The 16,323-nt window shown below is 36.8% G+C and overlaps 1 protein-coding gene across 5 annotated transcripts in view; it reads right to left on the minus strand.

Moving 5' to 3' along the window:
• LOC129747212 (uncharacterized protein DDB_G0290587) overlaps nucleotides 1–16,323 on the minus strand; it is a 75,435-nt gene continuing 59,112 nt past the window's right edge. For all 5 annotated transcript variants that reach the window (XM_055741305.1, XM_055741309.1, XM_055741308.1 and 2 more), the window contains 5 exons: nucleotides 2,103–2,340; nucleotides 1,900–2,039; nucleotides 1,670–1,841; nucleotides 780–1,608; nucleotides 1–718 (listed from right to left, as the gene is read on the minus strand). In XM_055741305.1, coding sequence (XP_055597280.1) covers nucleotides 195–718; nucleotides 780–1,608; nucleotides 1,670–1,841; nucleotides 1,900–2,039; nucleotides 2,103–2,340 — 1,903 coding nt within the window. In that variant the 3' untranslated portion in view covers nucleotides 1–194. The remainder of the gene's footprint in view (nucleotides 719–779; nucleotides 1,609–1,669; nucleotides 1,842–1,899; nucleotides 2,040–2,102; nucleotides 2,341–16,323) is intronic.

Consider the following 16,323-nt stretch of genomic DNA (forward strand, 5'->3'; position numbering starts at 1 on the left):
TTTAATAATTTTTTTTTAACTTTATTCCATAAGAAACATTTATAATTTACAAATTATATGGTGGTTAAAATCTACATAGCAACTAGCTAAAAATTGATAGGATTTACAATTTTATTCTGCTTTAATCTGTAGTTTAAGCTTTAGTTCACATTCAAAATAAATACAACCTAACCCTATACATGGTAAGCATCAATTCACTTGGATTGCACCGGATCGCCGTTATTGTTTTGATCGATCGTTTTCAAAACACTTCCATTTCCGGCCATCTGCTGGACCCCATTCACACTTCGGCGTGGCTTAGGTAGAGGATTCCAATCGTGACAATCCTGGAACTGTGCCACTTCGTCTCCGTTGTTGTCCATTCCCAACGATTTGGTGGGGCTTTTCTTGACCCGAAAGTTCCCTTTGCTCATCAAGTTGTTCATATTATCATCCCCATCTGGAACGTTGTCATAGTACGAACCTCGTTTCGTCTGGCCAAAATCGCTGACCGATGAGCTCGGTTGACCACGATCACCGTAACGGGAATCGATTTCACGCAGCATGTTCTGGATTTCTTTCTCCCGTTCGTTCAGTTCCCGTATGTTCCGATTGACGCTGTCGTTCGATTGGCTGGAGTGCATTCCAGCGGACGTTTCGTAGTTCACTTTGAGCAGACTTTGACTTTTGTTGATCGAGTTGATGATATCCCTGACGGACCGGCGTGAATCTTCGGCATCTGAAAGGTAAAATATGTTTATAGTTTGGATCTGTGTTGGTTTTGAACAGTCTTAGATTACCTGTTTTCGTATTTAAGCCCTCGGTTGATTGAGTTGATTCGTTGATTTTCAACCTAGCCGTTACGATCTTTTCATCGATTTGCGTCTTGATGGGTTCGACTTTGTATTGATATTCGTAGTCGATAGGTTTAACTGACTTCGTATTCATGTTCTCCTCCTCCTCCTTAGGTGCTCTCGGTTTTTCGATAATAGAGGTCTCGGTGGTAACTAACGAGTTATCACAGTCCTCGGTTATACGAAGCGAAGTGTTGGCATTGGATTGCTTGCTGAGAGTTTTGTTGCGGTTGTTACGTCGTGCGGGAATCGGAGTTTCCGGCAGAGAAAGGTTCTCGAAGTCGACGTCAACTACGATTGGCGGTGTTCTTGGAACAGGGGGTACAGGTTGTACAGCACGTGGCGGAGGATTTGGTACACTGTTTTTGGGTTCTTCGATGATCTTCAACTCCTCGATCTTCGACAGTGACTCCACAGGTTCTGGGATTGTAGTGCTTTCGGTTGGTGCTATTGCTTGTTTTTCTTCCACTTTTTCGCTTATTTCTGGTTTTGGTTCTTCGGGTGGTTTCTCTGTTTGAGAAACGTTTTCGACAATAACCAGCTTTGTTTCCGTCAGTTTATTATTATTAGTATCACTTGATGTTGCTGTTTCAGCTGAAACGTTTTGTTTGTCGTTGGTGTCTTCATCTGATGTTGTTCGCACGAACGATTCTATCTCCGCGGTGAGATTAGAAAGTTGTTGGACATCTTCTGCATTCTCTGGAGGTGGTGATTCCTCTATTTTCAACCTCGTGCTGAGGAGGGCTTCTTCAGATGGTCCGTTCGGTTGATTGGGCTTAAAATGGTAAAAGTAATATAAAGTTTGAGTCTTCAATTCAACAATTATTGGATATTACCACATGGTGACGCACTGGAGGCGGAGGTGGTGCTCGTCGCTTCTTCCGGGTTCGCATACTAGTGCGAATCGACCCATTTCCTGCACTAAGTGAACTATCGTTTAACGATACGCAGTCCCCGAGATCATCGTCCTCGAAGGGGTTGGAGCTCTTGAGACTAGTTTGTGAAACACTGGGAAGTAGAATTTCAGTCATTGAAGAGATCAAATGAACATAACTAAACTTCTTACCCAGCGGTCATCCCGCGGCTATTGGTGCTGTACTTTGAGCGAGGTGTTGAGGTGACCATGCTGCCTCCACTATAAGTCGCGAAGCCATTTTGGATGGTGTTGCGGTAGCGATCGTTCCTGTTGAATCCAATGCCATTCTCCTGCAAAATACATTGGTTATACAGACAAACCATAAAACATATTTTGGGTTCTCAAAACCTCACCTTAGTTTGATCCTGCAGGGAGCTGCGGTACCGTGTGTTCCGTTGAAACTGTGGCGTTGTCGTGTTGGATTGAGTATAGCCTGGACCCACGGTGCTACGGTAGCCTGTTGAAGTCGAGCTTACGGTGTTGTAGTAGCTGTCGGCATTTTCCCGGCGCAATGGCGGTGGACTCTCGGAGGTTTGATTGATGCCCAACGACGAAGCTCGTTTTTTCTTCAATCGAAATGTTTTGAATTCCCTGTAAAGTAACAAAGAAACAAAAGCAGATTTTATTGCCTGGTGTGTAACCGGTATATGCATGTATACAGATTTGTTGCCACTGTTTAAATGTATTTGAAGATATTAGATTCTTTTATGGAAGCCAAAACCTATGAGAATTGACCTATCTCTCAGTGTCATTAAGACGCGTCGCGACTTTAGTAACCGTAGATAATAATTGCCATTCCCTTTACAACTCGAATTAGAACAGTAGAAAACGAATACGGCCAAATTTCTTCTCTGTAATTTTTTTTTAATAACGCAAACTATCGACTGGTATTGCAGACGATACTTTGAAATCAAAGAAATTTTTCCATAATATTTTTTACAATTCTGAATGTTTCGGAATTTTCGAAATAAAGATGAGTGTACCGGAATGACTACAAAAATACGTATGCTCATTTTCAAAATCCAGGCTACTAATACAAAATTATGTGTGTTCCAAACAATGAATTCTAATCGTTCTTATATTTTTTTCTGATTCAAATCAGATTTTTTGTTTTATTAACAAATTACTCTCTGGAGCCACTGCCACAGTACGTCCCTGGACTAGTGGAGCAAATTAAGCTTTTTTTTAAACCGAAAACATTCCCATTTAGAGAGTTTTGAGTAAAATATGTATTAGGGTGTCCCTAAATTGCATAATTTCTAGAAATCTGGGGGCTCACCCTCCAAATGGTGGATAAAGATGTAAGAAACAAATTTTTGTATGGGGTCAACTAAAAAAAATCACGTTTAGATGTTCCTAGAACGCGATCTTTGAAAAAAGTTCACTTTTTAATGTTTTGAATTTCATAAAATTCTGGATCCTTAAATTTTCCTTAATTGTTTTACTGGCTTTTCTAGTTGATGCTTTTCGGTGAATTTGAAATCAAATAAAAACAATTCTTTTGACGTTTCGGCCTACTACCTTCGGCCATCCTCAGAAAACTATATTATAAACAAAAACTTAAATTCATACAAAAAATTCTTCACAATATTCCATCACCATTTTACTGCACTTTTGCACTTACGATTTGTATCGCCGCGTGCTTCCTGAACGGCTGTCTTACTTGATTTAAGTCCGGTTTTGAATCGATTCAAAACCGGACTTAAATCAAGTAAGACAGCCGTTCAGGAAGCACGCGGCGATACAAATCGTAAGTGCAAAAGTGCAGTGAAATGGTGATGGAATATTGTGAAGAATTTTGTGCATTAATTTGAGTTTTTGTTCATAATATAGTTTTCTGAGGATGGCTGAAGGTAGTAGGCCGAAACGTCAAAAGAATTGTTTTTATTTGATTTCAAATTCACCGAAAAGCATCAACTAGAAAAGCCAATAAGAATCAGCGGTGACATTAAATTATTTTACTCCTCTCGAAGTTTTTTTTCTGAGCCTAGGCCTCTTGTGAAAGTTCTCTGTCGATTACTCGATACATAGGGAAAATTGTTATTTAAGTTCTATTCAAATAGAAAACAAAAAATCTGATTTCATCTTCCGATTATTACTTTCATACCTTGGTTTTCTTTTATGTCTTTTCAATCTGATATCTGTGTTAGAATATTGATTCTTGGCTTTTCAGTATAGTTTTCAAATGTTCAATAAAATTTCATTATTGCTATTATGAGTTACAAGCAAAATTAGGAATATGCATGGAAGATGTCTTTTAGGAAAAAAATCCCTATTATTTTTTTCGCTGTGTTGATTCGGCAAGATATGATCGATTTTTAAAACCCCTTTGACGATACCATCAAATAATAGGGGAGAGTGAGGTAACGTGGGCTATGGGGGCTCCCAGGGAACATTCTTTTGACCTTTGATCAAAATTGATGGCCTCGAACAATCACGGAGAAGCAAATTTTGGCGATGTAGAACTAGTTCTACAGACATCCATGGCTGATATGAATAAAGCTCTAGTAATTGCTTTTGCTATTTTCGAGCAGTTTTGTGAGTCAAATACTTCGAATGGCATGCATATTTTCAATCCGGAGCTCGTTGAAAGTAAATGTTCTACTCTGCTTTTCCATATCTAGTTGAGCAAATGCTTTCAAATTTTGCCATTTTAAAGTTCAAGTTAAGTAAAAGCTATCGAAGCAATTGCTATTTTCTTATTCATTCCACCTCATGTATTTTGTTTAGTTTAGGAACCACTGCACAGTGGTCCAGATCAAACATTTAGCGAGACACAATTAATAACACAAAATCGGTACGTTTTAGACAAATCATTTGTTCTACAAAGTAACTTCATATAACAAGCGCTCTCTTTTCAAAAGGTAAATTATTTGGACGTGTCAATACCGTGGAAATTCGAGATACTAATTTCTTTCGGTGAAGAAATAAAGCAAAGAAATGTTCTAGAAAGCTATGGATTGTATCTTTTGAAGAAACTTTGCTGAACATACCAAAGTCGTGAATGGAATGGTATCGCTCTATGATTTTTTCAAGATTGAAAAAGTAGGGCGTGTCAAAAACAGTTTTTTGCTTATACCTTTTTTTATACAAGCTCTACAAGTTTGGTGTGTTCTAAACACTTTTTCAACACAACAAAACACATATTTCTCTTGAAGACTATGCATGGATATCTTATTGTCTTTTAAAGCTAGGAGCATTATTGTGTGAAAACTTATCAATTTTTGAGCTGCTGTATCTCGAATTGGGACAAACGAAAAAATCTGCTTTTTTCTGCATCAACTAGATTGTAATACAAATATTAGATACAGAAAAACTTGAGATGCGGTTTTGTTTAACTCGGGATTTTTAATTTTCAATATTTTTTATTTTTATGTTTTTTGAAACAAAAAAGCACGTATTCAAATTTCTCTTCCATCTGTACCGTTGAGCAGTCAACACGTACGCCGGAGCATCGTATCGTTGCTGTGTACCTGCAGGAACATTTTACATTATTTATTTTTTCCTTACCTGTATTTCAATCAGCACTTTTCAGTGCTAAAATTATTTTCATTTTCTTTTATTCATATTTTCTCTTTTCTTTCCAGCATGGGGAAGTCTTCGGCCGGCTCAAGGGCCGGAAGAAAACGGATTGCTGAACCTAATCCAGGGCCATCTTTTAAAAAAAGTTGAAATTTCCAATTCATTCGATGTCCTTCATAACATCGGTGATGAGGAAATATTCATATTTAATTCTGATAAGAGTACTAAGAAACCTTCTTCTTCTTATACTCTTAAAAACGAAAAGATTCCACCAATAACGGTCACGATTCCTGACTTCAATGCCTTTCGAAAAGAAATCGTCACTTCCGTCAAGGATGTGAAGATTTCTTTTCAGATCGGTCGAAGGGGAACTGCTCGTATATTGGCAGTATCTTTTAATGATTTTCAAAAAATTTTAAATTATTTAAATAATAAAAAACACCAAATTTTTACGTACGACACTAGAGGTGATCGTCCTTTTAAAGTTGTACTTCGTGGTCTCACCGGCGATCAGACACCGGATGAGATCACAAATGAATTAAATTCTTTGTTAGGTTTTTCTCCAATTCAAGTAATTCAAATGAGGAAAAGAACCAACACGAATAATACCAGTAGTGTTGGTTTTGCTCCTGAACTTTATTTGATCCATTTTAAAAAGGATCAGGTTAATAATTTGAAAATTTTGGAAAAGGCTCGTCTTATGTTTCATTGTCGAGTAAAATTTGAACCTTTTCGTAAATCCCATACCAATATTTTACAAAATATTACGCAATGTCGTCGTTGTCAAGCTTTTTGTCATGGCACTAAAAATTGTAGAATGAACGCCAGATGCATGTTTTGCGGCTCATTCGATCATGAAAAATCTAAATGCCTTTTTGGTGGTGATAAGCCAAAAACAGAATTTTTTAAGTGTGCGAATTGCGCAGGTAATCATTCCTCGTTTTCTCTAGATTGGCCCGTTAGGGCAAAAATTGTTGCTTCTAGGAAAAACCCCAAAGTTTCCAGAAAAGTTTCTTCTCCTCCTTCCTCTTTTTCGTCTACACACGTCAGACCGGCAAACAACCTGCCTGTTCGCATTCAGCCTCGGTCTACATTGGAATCACGGCTGGGTAATACCCGAAGTGATTTTAATGTTACCTGTGCTGAATCTGCGCCACAGACTCGTTGTTTATCGTTCTCAGAGGTGGTTGAAAATGGGTTGCCCTCTCCAGGCATAACTAATAAAAATGGGAAAAAACCAAGTCTCAACGTTCATGCGAAGGCTTGGGAAAATCCCCGAAATTCAAATACTTTTTCTTCTCCTTCCTCTTCTGATTCTAACAATTTTGTTGATTTGGGTGAGATTACTGAGGAAAAATTAAAATTTTTGCATCAAAATTTAATGGAAATGATGCAACTTATGTTGAAAGCAAATTCAATGTTTGAAGCTTTCCAAACTTCTTTTAATTATGCTAACAAAATTATTATGACTTTACGATTCCCTCATGGATCCAAATAGATGTTTATATATTATGAATTGGAATGCTAGATCTTTGCTGGCTAACCAAGATGAATTCTTTTTATTTTTGAAAACTCAAAACATACATATTGCTGCCATCACTGAAACTTTTTTAAAGCCAGACATTAACTTAAAAAGCAATGTTTTCTTTAAAATTTTGCGAAATGATCGACTTGATCGACAAGGTGGGGGTGTAGCTATTGTCATCAATAGTCGTCTCAAATTTAGACTTCTTCCTTCTTTCAATACAAAAGTCTTAGAAACAATTGGAATTGAATTAGAAACTTCTATGGGGAAAATTATAATTGTTGCCGCATATTTGCCTTTTCAATGTAGCGGTGAACAGAAAAATTTTCTGAAGGGAGATTTACAAAAACTCACCAGAAATAAATCTAAATTTTTTATTATTGGTGACTTTAATGCAAAACACCGATCTTGGAATAATATTTCATCAAATTCAAATGGGAATATTTTGTTTAATGACTGCTCTGCAGGTTATTATACTGTTGAATATCCTAATGGGCATACTTGTTTTTCTTCAATTAAAAATCCCTCCACAATTGATTTGGTTCTAACGGATTTAGGCGAGCATTGTAGTCAATTAGTTACTCATGCGGACCTCGATTCAGACCACCTTCCAGTAACATTTTCTTTATCCCAAAGTCCCATTGAAAACCCTTTAAAATCAACTTTTAATTTTCAAAAGGCTAACTGGGAGCGATATATGAATTTTATTGAACGTAATTTAGATGTAAACGTTCCACTGAATTCAATAGAAGATATTGATTTGGCTGTAGAAAATTTGACAACTGCAATAGTCAATGCTAAAGTCGCTTCAATACCTAAAGTTAAACATAAATTCAATCAACCTTTGATCGATGATGATCTTCAGTTTTTGATACGACTGAAAAACATTCGTCGACGCCAATATCAACGTACTAGAGATCCTTATTTGAAATTAATTTATTGCGACCTTCAAAAAGAGATCAAACGTCGTTTAAATTTCATTCGTAATGAAAATTTTGCTAAAGCAGTAGGGGACATAAAACCCTACTCCACAGTTTGACTTCAACCTCTGAGCGAATCACATCGTCTTCAAGAGCAAAGTTAGGCATTCTTTTATTCAAATCTCGTTATCGGTAGTACCGGTAGTATTTTTTTGAGACCTGTGCGAGTACCCCACTGAGTACCTATAGTAGGAGAACACGAAAGATGGCCGCCGATCCAGGTGGCGGAACCCCACCGACCACGTTTGGTTCAAGGTTTCAAGTTTTGACCGTTGATGAAGAAAGCAACGGAACTATTGGATGGAAAACAGCCAAAAAGCAAAGAAATGGGAAAAGAACAGCACAGCGAAACGACCTCCACGAGCAACAATTCGTCAAGCAGTTGAGGACAGGAGGTTGCGACAATGGCGGACGGTTTCTGGTCGTAACTAGGACGGATCCAGAATGCACCATGGACGATCTCAATCCGTTTGTTATTAAAAAGTACTTCGACAACATAACATCTGGAGTACAAATTTCGAGATCCAAGGAAGGTACGTTACTTCTGAAGACCCTTGATCGTTACCAAGCGGAAAAACTTCTGAAGCTAACGAAGTTATGTGAAAGTGTTTCCGTCAAAATCACTGAACATACCACGATGAATCGATCCAAAGGAACCATCTTTTGCCCGGATCTGAACAAGCTCGATGACACTGTTATATTGGAATATCTGAAGGGAGCCCATGTGACAGAAGTTAAGCGCATGCAACGAAAGAATTCCAAAGGCAAACTTGAGGACACCGGCTCGTTTATTCTCACCTTCAATCTGAGTTACTTGCCACAGACGATTGAAGTTGGTTTTTACAGCTGCCGCATAAGGTTGTACGTTCCCAATCCAATGAAATGTACTTGCTGCCTCCGATTTGGACATCGAAAAGATCAATGTAAAGGTAACCAAGTTTGCGCATCTTGTGGACTTCTACTCCACAACGGAACACCATGCCCCAGACCATTAACCTGCATCAACTGCAACGGAAGCCATCATGCATTGTCTAAACAATGTCCGAAATTTATCGACGAATTAGAAATCCAGAGAATAAGAGTTACTGAACGAATTCCAATGAAAGAAGCGAGACAAAAACGACGCCCCCAGGTACCACAAGCAGTCTTTGGATTTTTACCATCATCTCGACCAACATTCGCCCACGTTGTGCAAAGCAGCGTGGCACCAATTACAACACCAACACCAAGCCAACAACCCCAACAACAGCGAGCATATGAACGAAAAATCAACAACCCACCATCAAGCCCCACCCGTTCTCTTGAGTTACCGGAAACAAGCAGTTCTCACCAAAACTCCTCTCTCGTGTGCACTCCCGACGTCGATGGAACTACGGAAGCCCGAACGCTGACCGAAATGATGCCGAAACCACTGTTGCCACAGGCGACGATGACGAAGACGGATACGACTGATGATAGGAACAACGTAAATATACCACAGTTAACTAACACTATATATAAACCTCCTAATACTAATGATACCACAGTTGATATTACTGAAAATTCAAATGATCACCCACATAGCCCAGATACTAACGATACAATGTCAGAAAACTTTAGGATTTTGAGTGATGCAGTTAGAACGTCTGCACTATTGCACTGACTCAAAATGGTTTTGATTGTACGATTTTTGACTGTAATCTTAATTTTTTTCAAAATGACCCTACTACAATGGAACTGTAATGGTTTTTACGCCCATTTCGAAGAACTGAAAATGCTTATTGCAGAATTTAACCCGGTTTTAATTTGCATTCAAGAATCTCACTTTAAAAGTTCTCAAACACCTACAATGAAAAATTATTCTATTTTCTATTCGATTGATACTTTACACCTTAGAGCCTCAGGTGGCACTGCAATTTGTGTCCGTAATGGATTTGAAGCTCAAGAAATAGATTTGAACACAAGCTTTCAAGCAGTTGCTGTCAAGGTTTTCTATCCTATTGAATTCACTGTTTGCTCACTGTACCTATCTCCAAATGAATCGTTATCCACAGCTTGTTTGAAGAATCTGATTGACCAACTTCCAAAACCATTTCTTATAATGACAGATAGTAACGCCCATAATATTTGTTGGGGATCCAACAAAGATTGTGTAAGAGGAAAAATACTAGAATCTTTGTTTGAGGAATTGGATTTAAACTGTCTCAACGATGGGTCAGCAACTCATTATAGTTTAGCCCACAATTCATTTTCTTCTATCGATCTTACATTTGGTTCTCCTATAATGTCAACATTTTTTGACTGGAAAGTACATGACGACTTGTGTTTTAGCGACCACTATCCGATCATTCTCACACCTTTATCCAGAGATGTCAACATTTCGAAACGACCTCGATGGATAACCGATTCTGCTGATTGGGAAAGTTTCCAAAATCTAGTTACGATAAATATCAATGAACAAAAACCATCGGATACCTTGACAAGAGTTGAACACTTCACACTTTCTGTAGTTAATGCTGCTTTGGAATCCATTCCTAAGTTTTCTAACAAAATTAAACGATTCAAACCACCGTGGTGGAGTTCTGAAATTGCTCAGAGCATTAAAAACCGGAAAAAAGCCTTACGCAGATTCAATAGATGCATGACAACTGAATCAGAAATCGAATATAAGCTTGCAAAAGCTAAATCCAGAAAACTTATCAGACAAGCTTCCTCTAATTGTTGGAAAGAATATGTTTCATCAATATCCATTTCTACTCCTAATAAAACAGTTTGGAACAAAATTCGGAGTATCCAAGGTCGAACAAAGGAAAATATCATATCATCCCTGAAAGTCAATAACATCCTTATCACGAATCCAGTTGAAATTGCAGATGAATTGGCAATACACTTTTCTTTCATCTCAAGCTCTGAAAACTATGACCCAGAGTTTAAATTGAAAAAAGATCGGTTTTCAATTGACACTATAATATATGATGAACCTGCAGTTAGCGAACTTAATGCCCCTTTCACTATGGTAGAGTTAAAAATGTCATTGGCGACATGCAAAGGTTCATCAGTTGGTACTGATGAAATCCACTATCATATGCTTCAAAATATGCCACCAGACGGAATGTTTTATCTTTTAGAAATTCTAAACGCTGTGTGGCACGATAGAGTATTCCCAGATAAATGGAGGGAATCAATTATAATAGCTATTTTAAAAACCGGGAAAAATCCATTAAATCCATCCAGTTATAGACCCATATCTCTGACCTCATGTCTCTGCAAACTAATGGAAAAAATTGTTAACCGTCGTCTGTTATGGTATCTTGAATCTAACAACTTGATAGATAATACACAATCAGGATTTCGTAGGTACCGTAATACCTTAGATAATCTTTTGACATTAGAGTCTGATGTACAAAATGCTTTTTACAATAAGGAACATCTAGTTTGTATTTTTTTCGATCTCGAAAAAGCATACGACATGACGTGGAGAGCACGAATCATTGAAATTCTTTCACAACTAGGAGTCAAAGGAAACATGCTCTACTTTATACGAAATTTCCTCGAAAAAAGATTGTTTAAAGTTCAAATTGGAAATTCCTCATCCAGGTTTTTGATCCAGGAGAATGGCCTTCCACAAGGTTCAGTATTAAGTGTCACACTTTTCCTAATAGCGATGAACTCAGTTAGTAAAAATTTCCCTGTAAATGTCAAAAGTTTGAAATTCGCTGATGATATGGTGGCCTATGCAAATGGAAAATCTCTGAGTGCTATCCAGGAAAAATTACAGACCGTACTCGAAAAGCTTCAAGAATGGAGTAAATCCACAGGTTTTCGTTTTTCGGCTAATAAAACGAAAATGATTCACTTCTGCAGACGATCCGATTGTCGAACGAATCCAGAACTTTATTTTAATGGAACAGCTATTGAAGTCGTAGAATGTCATAAATTCCTTGGTATCTTCTTTGACCGGAAACTGAAGTGGGACACTCATGTTAGAAATCTGAAGAAAAATGCTGATAACTCTACTAGGATTCTAAAGACATTGTCTCACACCTCGTGGGGCTCTGATAGGAAAACACTGCTTACATTAACAAAATCCTTGATCTTATCAAAAATTGATTATGGATCGGTAGTGTACAGTACGGCCAATGAAAGACTCCTGAAACAACTGGATGTAATACACCATAAAGGAATAAGATTATCAACAGGTGCATTTCGTACGAGTCCCATTGAAAGTTTATATGTTGAATCAGGATTACTCCCTCTAAACTATCGACGTGATTTATTGACCATGAAAGTTGGATTTAAAATTTGCTCTCTACCTCGCCACCCTTTGTACAAAATTTTGTCTGAAACTTTGAGGAAAAACTTATCTGGATCGTCTAATGATTTCTGTAATCGATGTGTGGAATGTTTTAAAAAATACCAAGTCATGTACCATGAACCTATGAACAGGGGTTTCCACGAAATTCCTCCGTGGATCAAATCTAACGTATCGTTTGACCTCAGTTTGGAAGTTCTAAGAAAGGATGAAACCTCTAAAGAAATGTACATATCGAAATTCAGACACACTAAGAACAAATATAAGAATTTTAAGTTGTTTTACACTGACGGTTCCAAAGCTGACAATACTGCTGGATTTGCAGTGTTTGATGGATTGAATAATATCAAAAAAAGAGTTTCATCAATGACGTCGATATTCTCAGCAGAAATGTTAGCATTGAGAAGTGCGGTCGAAATGGCTATCGATAAGGACGAACATTATCAATTTTTGATTCTATCAGACTCTTTAAGTTCAATTCACGCTCTCCAAAATCCTTTCAGTGAAAACCCTTTAGTTCAACAAATCCAAACCCTTATGAGGAAAACTCCAGCTAAAGAATTCAAATTCATGTGGATTCCTAGTCATGTAGGGATCATTGGGAACGAAGAAGCTGATGAACTAGCGAAATCAACGAGACATGATTCTATCACATGGTATGCTCCATGTTTACACGATATAACATCTGTTATTAAAAATCTAGTATGGGTAGATTGGAATCAAAAATGGAACACCATGGAAAATAACAAGCTGTGGATGATTCAGAAAACTGTCAGTGAATGGAAAGGCGTAAACCGATTTTCTAGAAAAGATTCTGTTATACTAACTAGACTACGGATTGGTCATTGTAAATTAACGCATAAATACCTTTTAGAACGTACAACAAAACCACGGTGTTTAGAATGTCAATGCCCCTTAACTATTTTTCACGTGTTCAACGACTGCCAATCTTTTTTACATTTGAGAAACAAATATAAAATAAGTATGGATAGCTTGAAAAATAATGGAAACCATGAAAATGTGATACAATTTCTTAGGGAAGCTACATTGTATGATGAAATTTAGATAAGTTTGTTTTATTAAAAATTAGATAAGATAAGTTTTTTTTTTTTGTAAAAGTTAGCTAAAGTACAGATAGCCATTGTATGTGCTGAGTACTGAATTAAATAAAAAAAAAAAACCCTACTCAAAGCCATTTTGGAAATTAACTAAAATTCTAAAAAAGCCCCAGAAACCAATTCCTACTTTGAAAGATGGGGATAAACTACTTTTAACTAATTCAGAAAAAGCTCAAAAATTAGCCCAACAATTTGAGTCTGCTCATGATTTTAATTTAAACGTTGTAAGTCCAATTGATGCTCAAATTTGTACGTCTCGGTGGTCGAGTGGTTAGCGTGGTAAGACGGTAATCACTGGTCCACTGATGGCATGGGTTCGATTCCCATCTCGGTACTGGGTAAATGTTAATCTTAAGTTGTCCGCGTCATTTAATCAGTCTGTAAAGCCTAAATCGGCTAAGACGGTGTATGTCTTTTAAATTTCCCTAGAATTTGATGATATTCTTTCTAAGCAAATTGTGTTTGAAAGTTCTTGTGAGACAAATATTGATGAACTTAAATTGATTTTCAAAAAATTTAAAAATATGAAAGCCCTGGGGGAAGATGGGATTTTCTATATTCTTATTAAAAAGTTGCCTGAAAGCACTTTAAATTTTTTAGTTAAAATCTTCAATAAATGTTTTCACTTGGCTTATTTTCCCAATAAATGGAAAAATGCCAAAGTAACTCCAATTTTGAAACCTGGAAAAAGTGCTTCAGAGCCATCAAGTTATCGACCAATTAGTTTGCTTCCTTCTTTAAGTAAACTATTTGAGAGAGATATTTTGAATAGAATGACGATTCACATTAATCAGAATTCTATTTTCCCTGATGAACAATTTGGTTTTCGTCATGGACATTCTACTACACATCAACTTTTGAGTGTAACTAATATGATTAACGCTAGCAAATCTGAGGGTTATTCAACTGGTGTTGCTCTTCTTGATATTGAAAAAGCTTTTGACAGTGTTTGGCACAAAGGTTTAGTAGCTAAATTAGCTCGATTTGATTTTCCTGTATATCTCACCAAAATTATTCAAAATTATTTGACTAGCCGAAATTTGCAAGTAAGCTATCAAAATTCATGCTCTGAAAGGATACCCATTAGAGCTGGTGTCCCTCAGGGTAGTATACTTGGGCCTATTTTATACAATATTTTTACTTCTGATCTTCCTGATGTCCCAGAAGGAAAAGGTAGAAGATTATTTGCTGACGATACTTTGCTTTCAGCCAAAGGTCGAAATTTACGGGTGGTACGCAGTAGATTGCAACAAAATTTAAATTCCTTTTTGAATTACTTGAAAATGTGGAAAATTTCTCCTAACGCTTCCAAAACTCAACTTATTTTATTTCCCCATAAGCCAAGAGCAAATTTTTAAAACCCAATGAAAATCATTCCATAACTTTTAATGGGGTTTCTTTAGAATGGTCTGATCACGTGAAGTACTTGGGACTCACACTTGATCGGAATCTTTCTTTTAAAAATCACATTGAAGATATTCAATCTAAATGTAATAAATACACTAACCCCCTTATTCTGCGCCGCGCGTGAGGTGACGATAGTCGAGTCGAGTCGGAGTCACGTGAGTCTTGTCACCTTATTCTCGAAGCCGATGTGACAGAGCATATGATTTGTGCCTCACGGTGACTACTAGATTAGGATAAGAACTCAAAAAGTTCATTTTAAAAGACGTTTCTCACCTAAAGCGACTACTGGAATCGGGTGACTCGACTATCGTCACCTCACGCGCGGCGCAGAATAAGGGGGTAAATCTCTTTATTCTCTCATCAACAGGAAATCCCGACTTTGCCTGAAGAATAAGATGCTTATTTACAAGCAAGTCTTCCGACCAGCGATAATGTATGCAGTTCCGATTTGGTCTAGCTGCTGCGCGACGAGGAAAAAAGCCATCCAGAGGATTCAGAACAAGGTTCTGAAAATGATTTTGCGGCTTCCACCTTGGCACAGCACCGAAGATCTTCATCGGATTGCAGGCATTGAATCTATCGAAGAGATGGCCAACAAAATCATCTCCAACTTCAGAGGCAAATCGATGCAGTCTTCCATCGCAGAGATTCGCTCTCTCTACAATTAGTTTAATTTTAGGATAGCTTTAGCTTTAGTTTTAAGTATAAAATATTTTTTTTCACTACAGGATGTTCTCCTTTATAAAAATGCTTGATTGTGCTCAGCAAATTTAAGTCGAATAAAAAAAATTTAGTGATTATAAAACTATAGGGCTCTGAAAGTTCATTATTGAACTGAACACCTAATTTAATGTATTAATGTAATATAAATGTAATGATGAATTGGTACTAATAAAGATATATTAAAAAAAAAAACGTATTCAAATTTCGTGCTTTAATTTTCATTGAAATCACATTCAGTCGGTCGAATGAGAGTATTTATGCTATATTTTTTACCTTTCTCAAATATTCTTTATATTAAAATACTTTTTATATGAACAAATGCATTTTCATACAACAATAATGTTAAAAATGTTAAAATCAAATATTTTAAATATACTGTGCACAGCTTCACTTAGTTGAATTTCTTTGACCCTGAATTTTAGCTCCTCTCTCCGCTACAATTGGGTTTCTTCTAACTGAAAAAAAAGATTAAAACAAGAACTTATTTCATTTCGTAAGTCGAATTTTAACTTTTAAAAACAACTCCATGGATCACACGTACGCATGTGATGGGGAAAACCATAACAATATTTATTAGGATTTTTCTCGTTGATTGGTTGCGGTTTATTCAGCCTTTTCCCAGATAATTTACAAATGTAAAAATTTTGAGAACATGTTAAAACCGTCAAATTGTTAATTACTTTTGTATCAGCCATGGTAAAGAGAAGTTCGCTTTTGATATTGACAAATAAATTCTTGTACAAAAAACACGTTAGACGTAATAATTTTATCTCATCTTCCATTTTCAAACTTTTTCCAGAGTTAACACATGGGTGTCTGTTTTTTAAACAAGCTTAATTGGTCTTGGTAATTGGTAGTTGAAGAGGGATCTGCGACTGAGCTAGAATTATCCGGGAGTTGCTGGCCAATAGTCTCAAGATGTAAATTTTTTTTACATTTTTCGATGCCGTAAATAACTTTACCTCGTATGACGGATTGGCTTAATGATATTACCTACAAACTTTATAT

The sequence above is a fragment of the Uranotaenia lowii genome, chromosome 2, assembly GCF_029784155.1.
Source record: "Uranotaenia lowii strain MFRU-FL chromosome 2, ASM2978415v1, whole genome shotgun sequence".
Taxonomy (NCBI): domain Eukaryota; kingdom Metazoa; phylum Arthropoda; class Insecta; order Diptera; family Culicidae; genus Uranotaenia; species Uranotaenia lowii.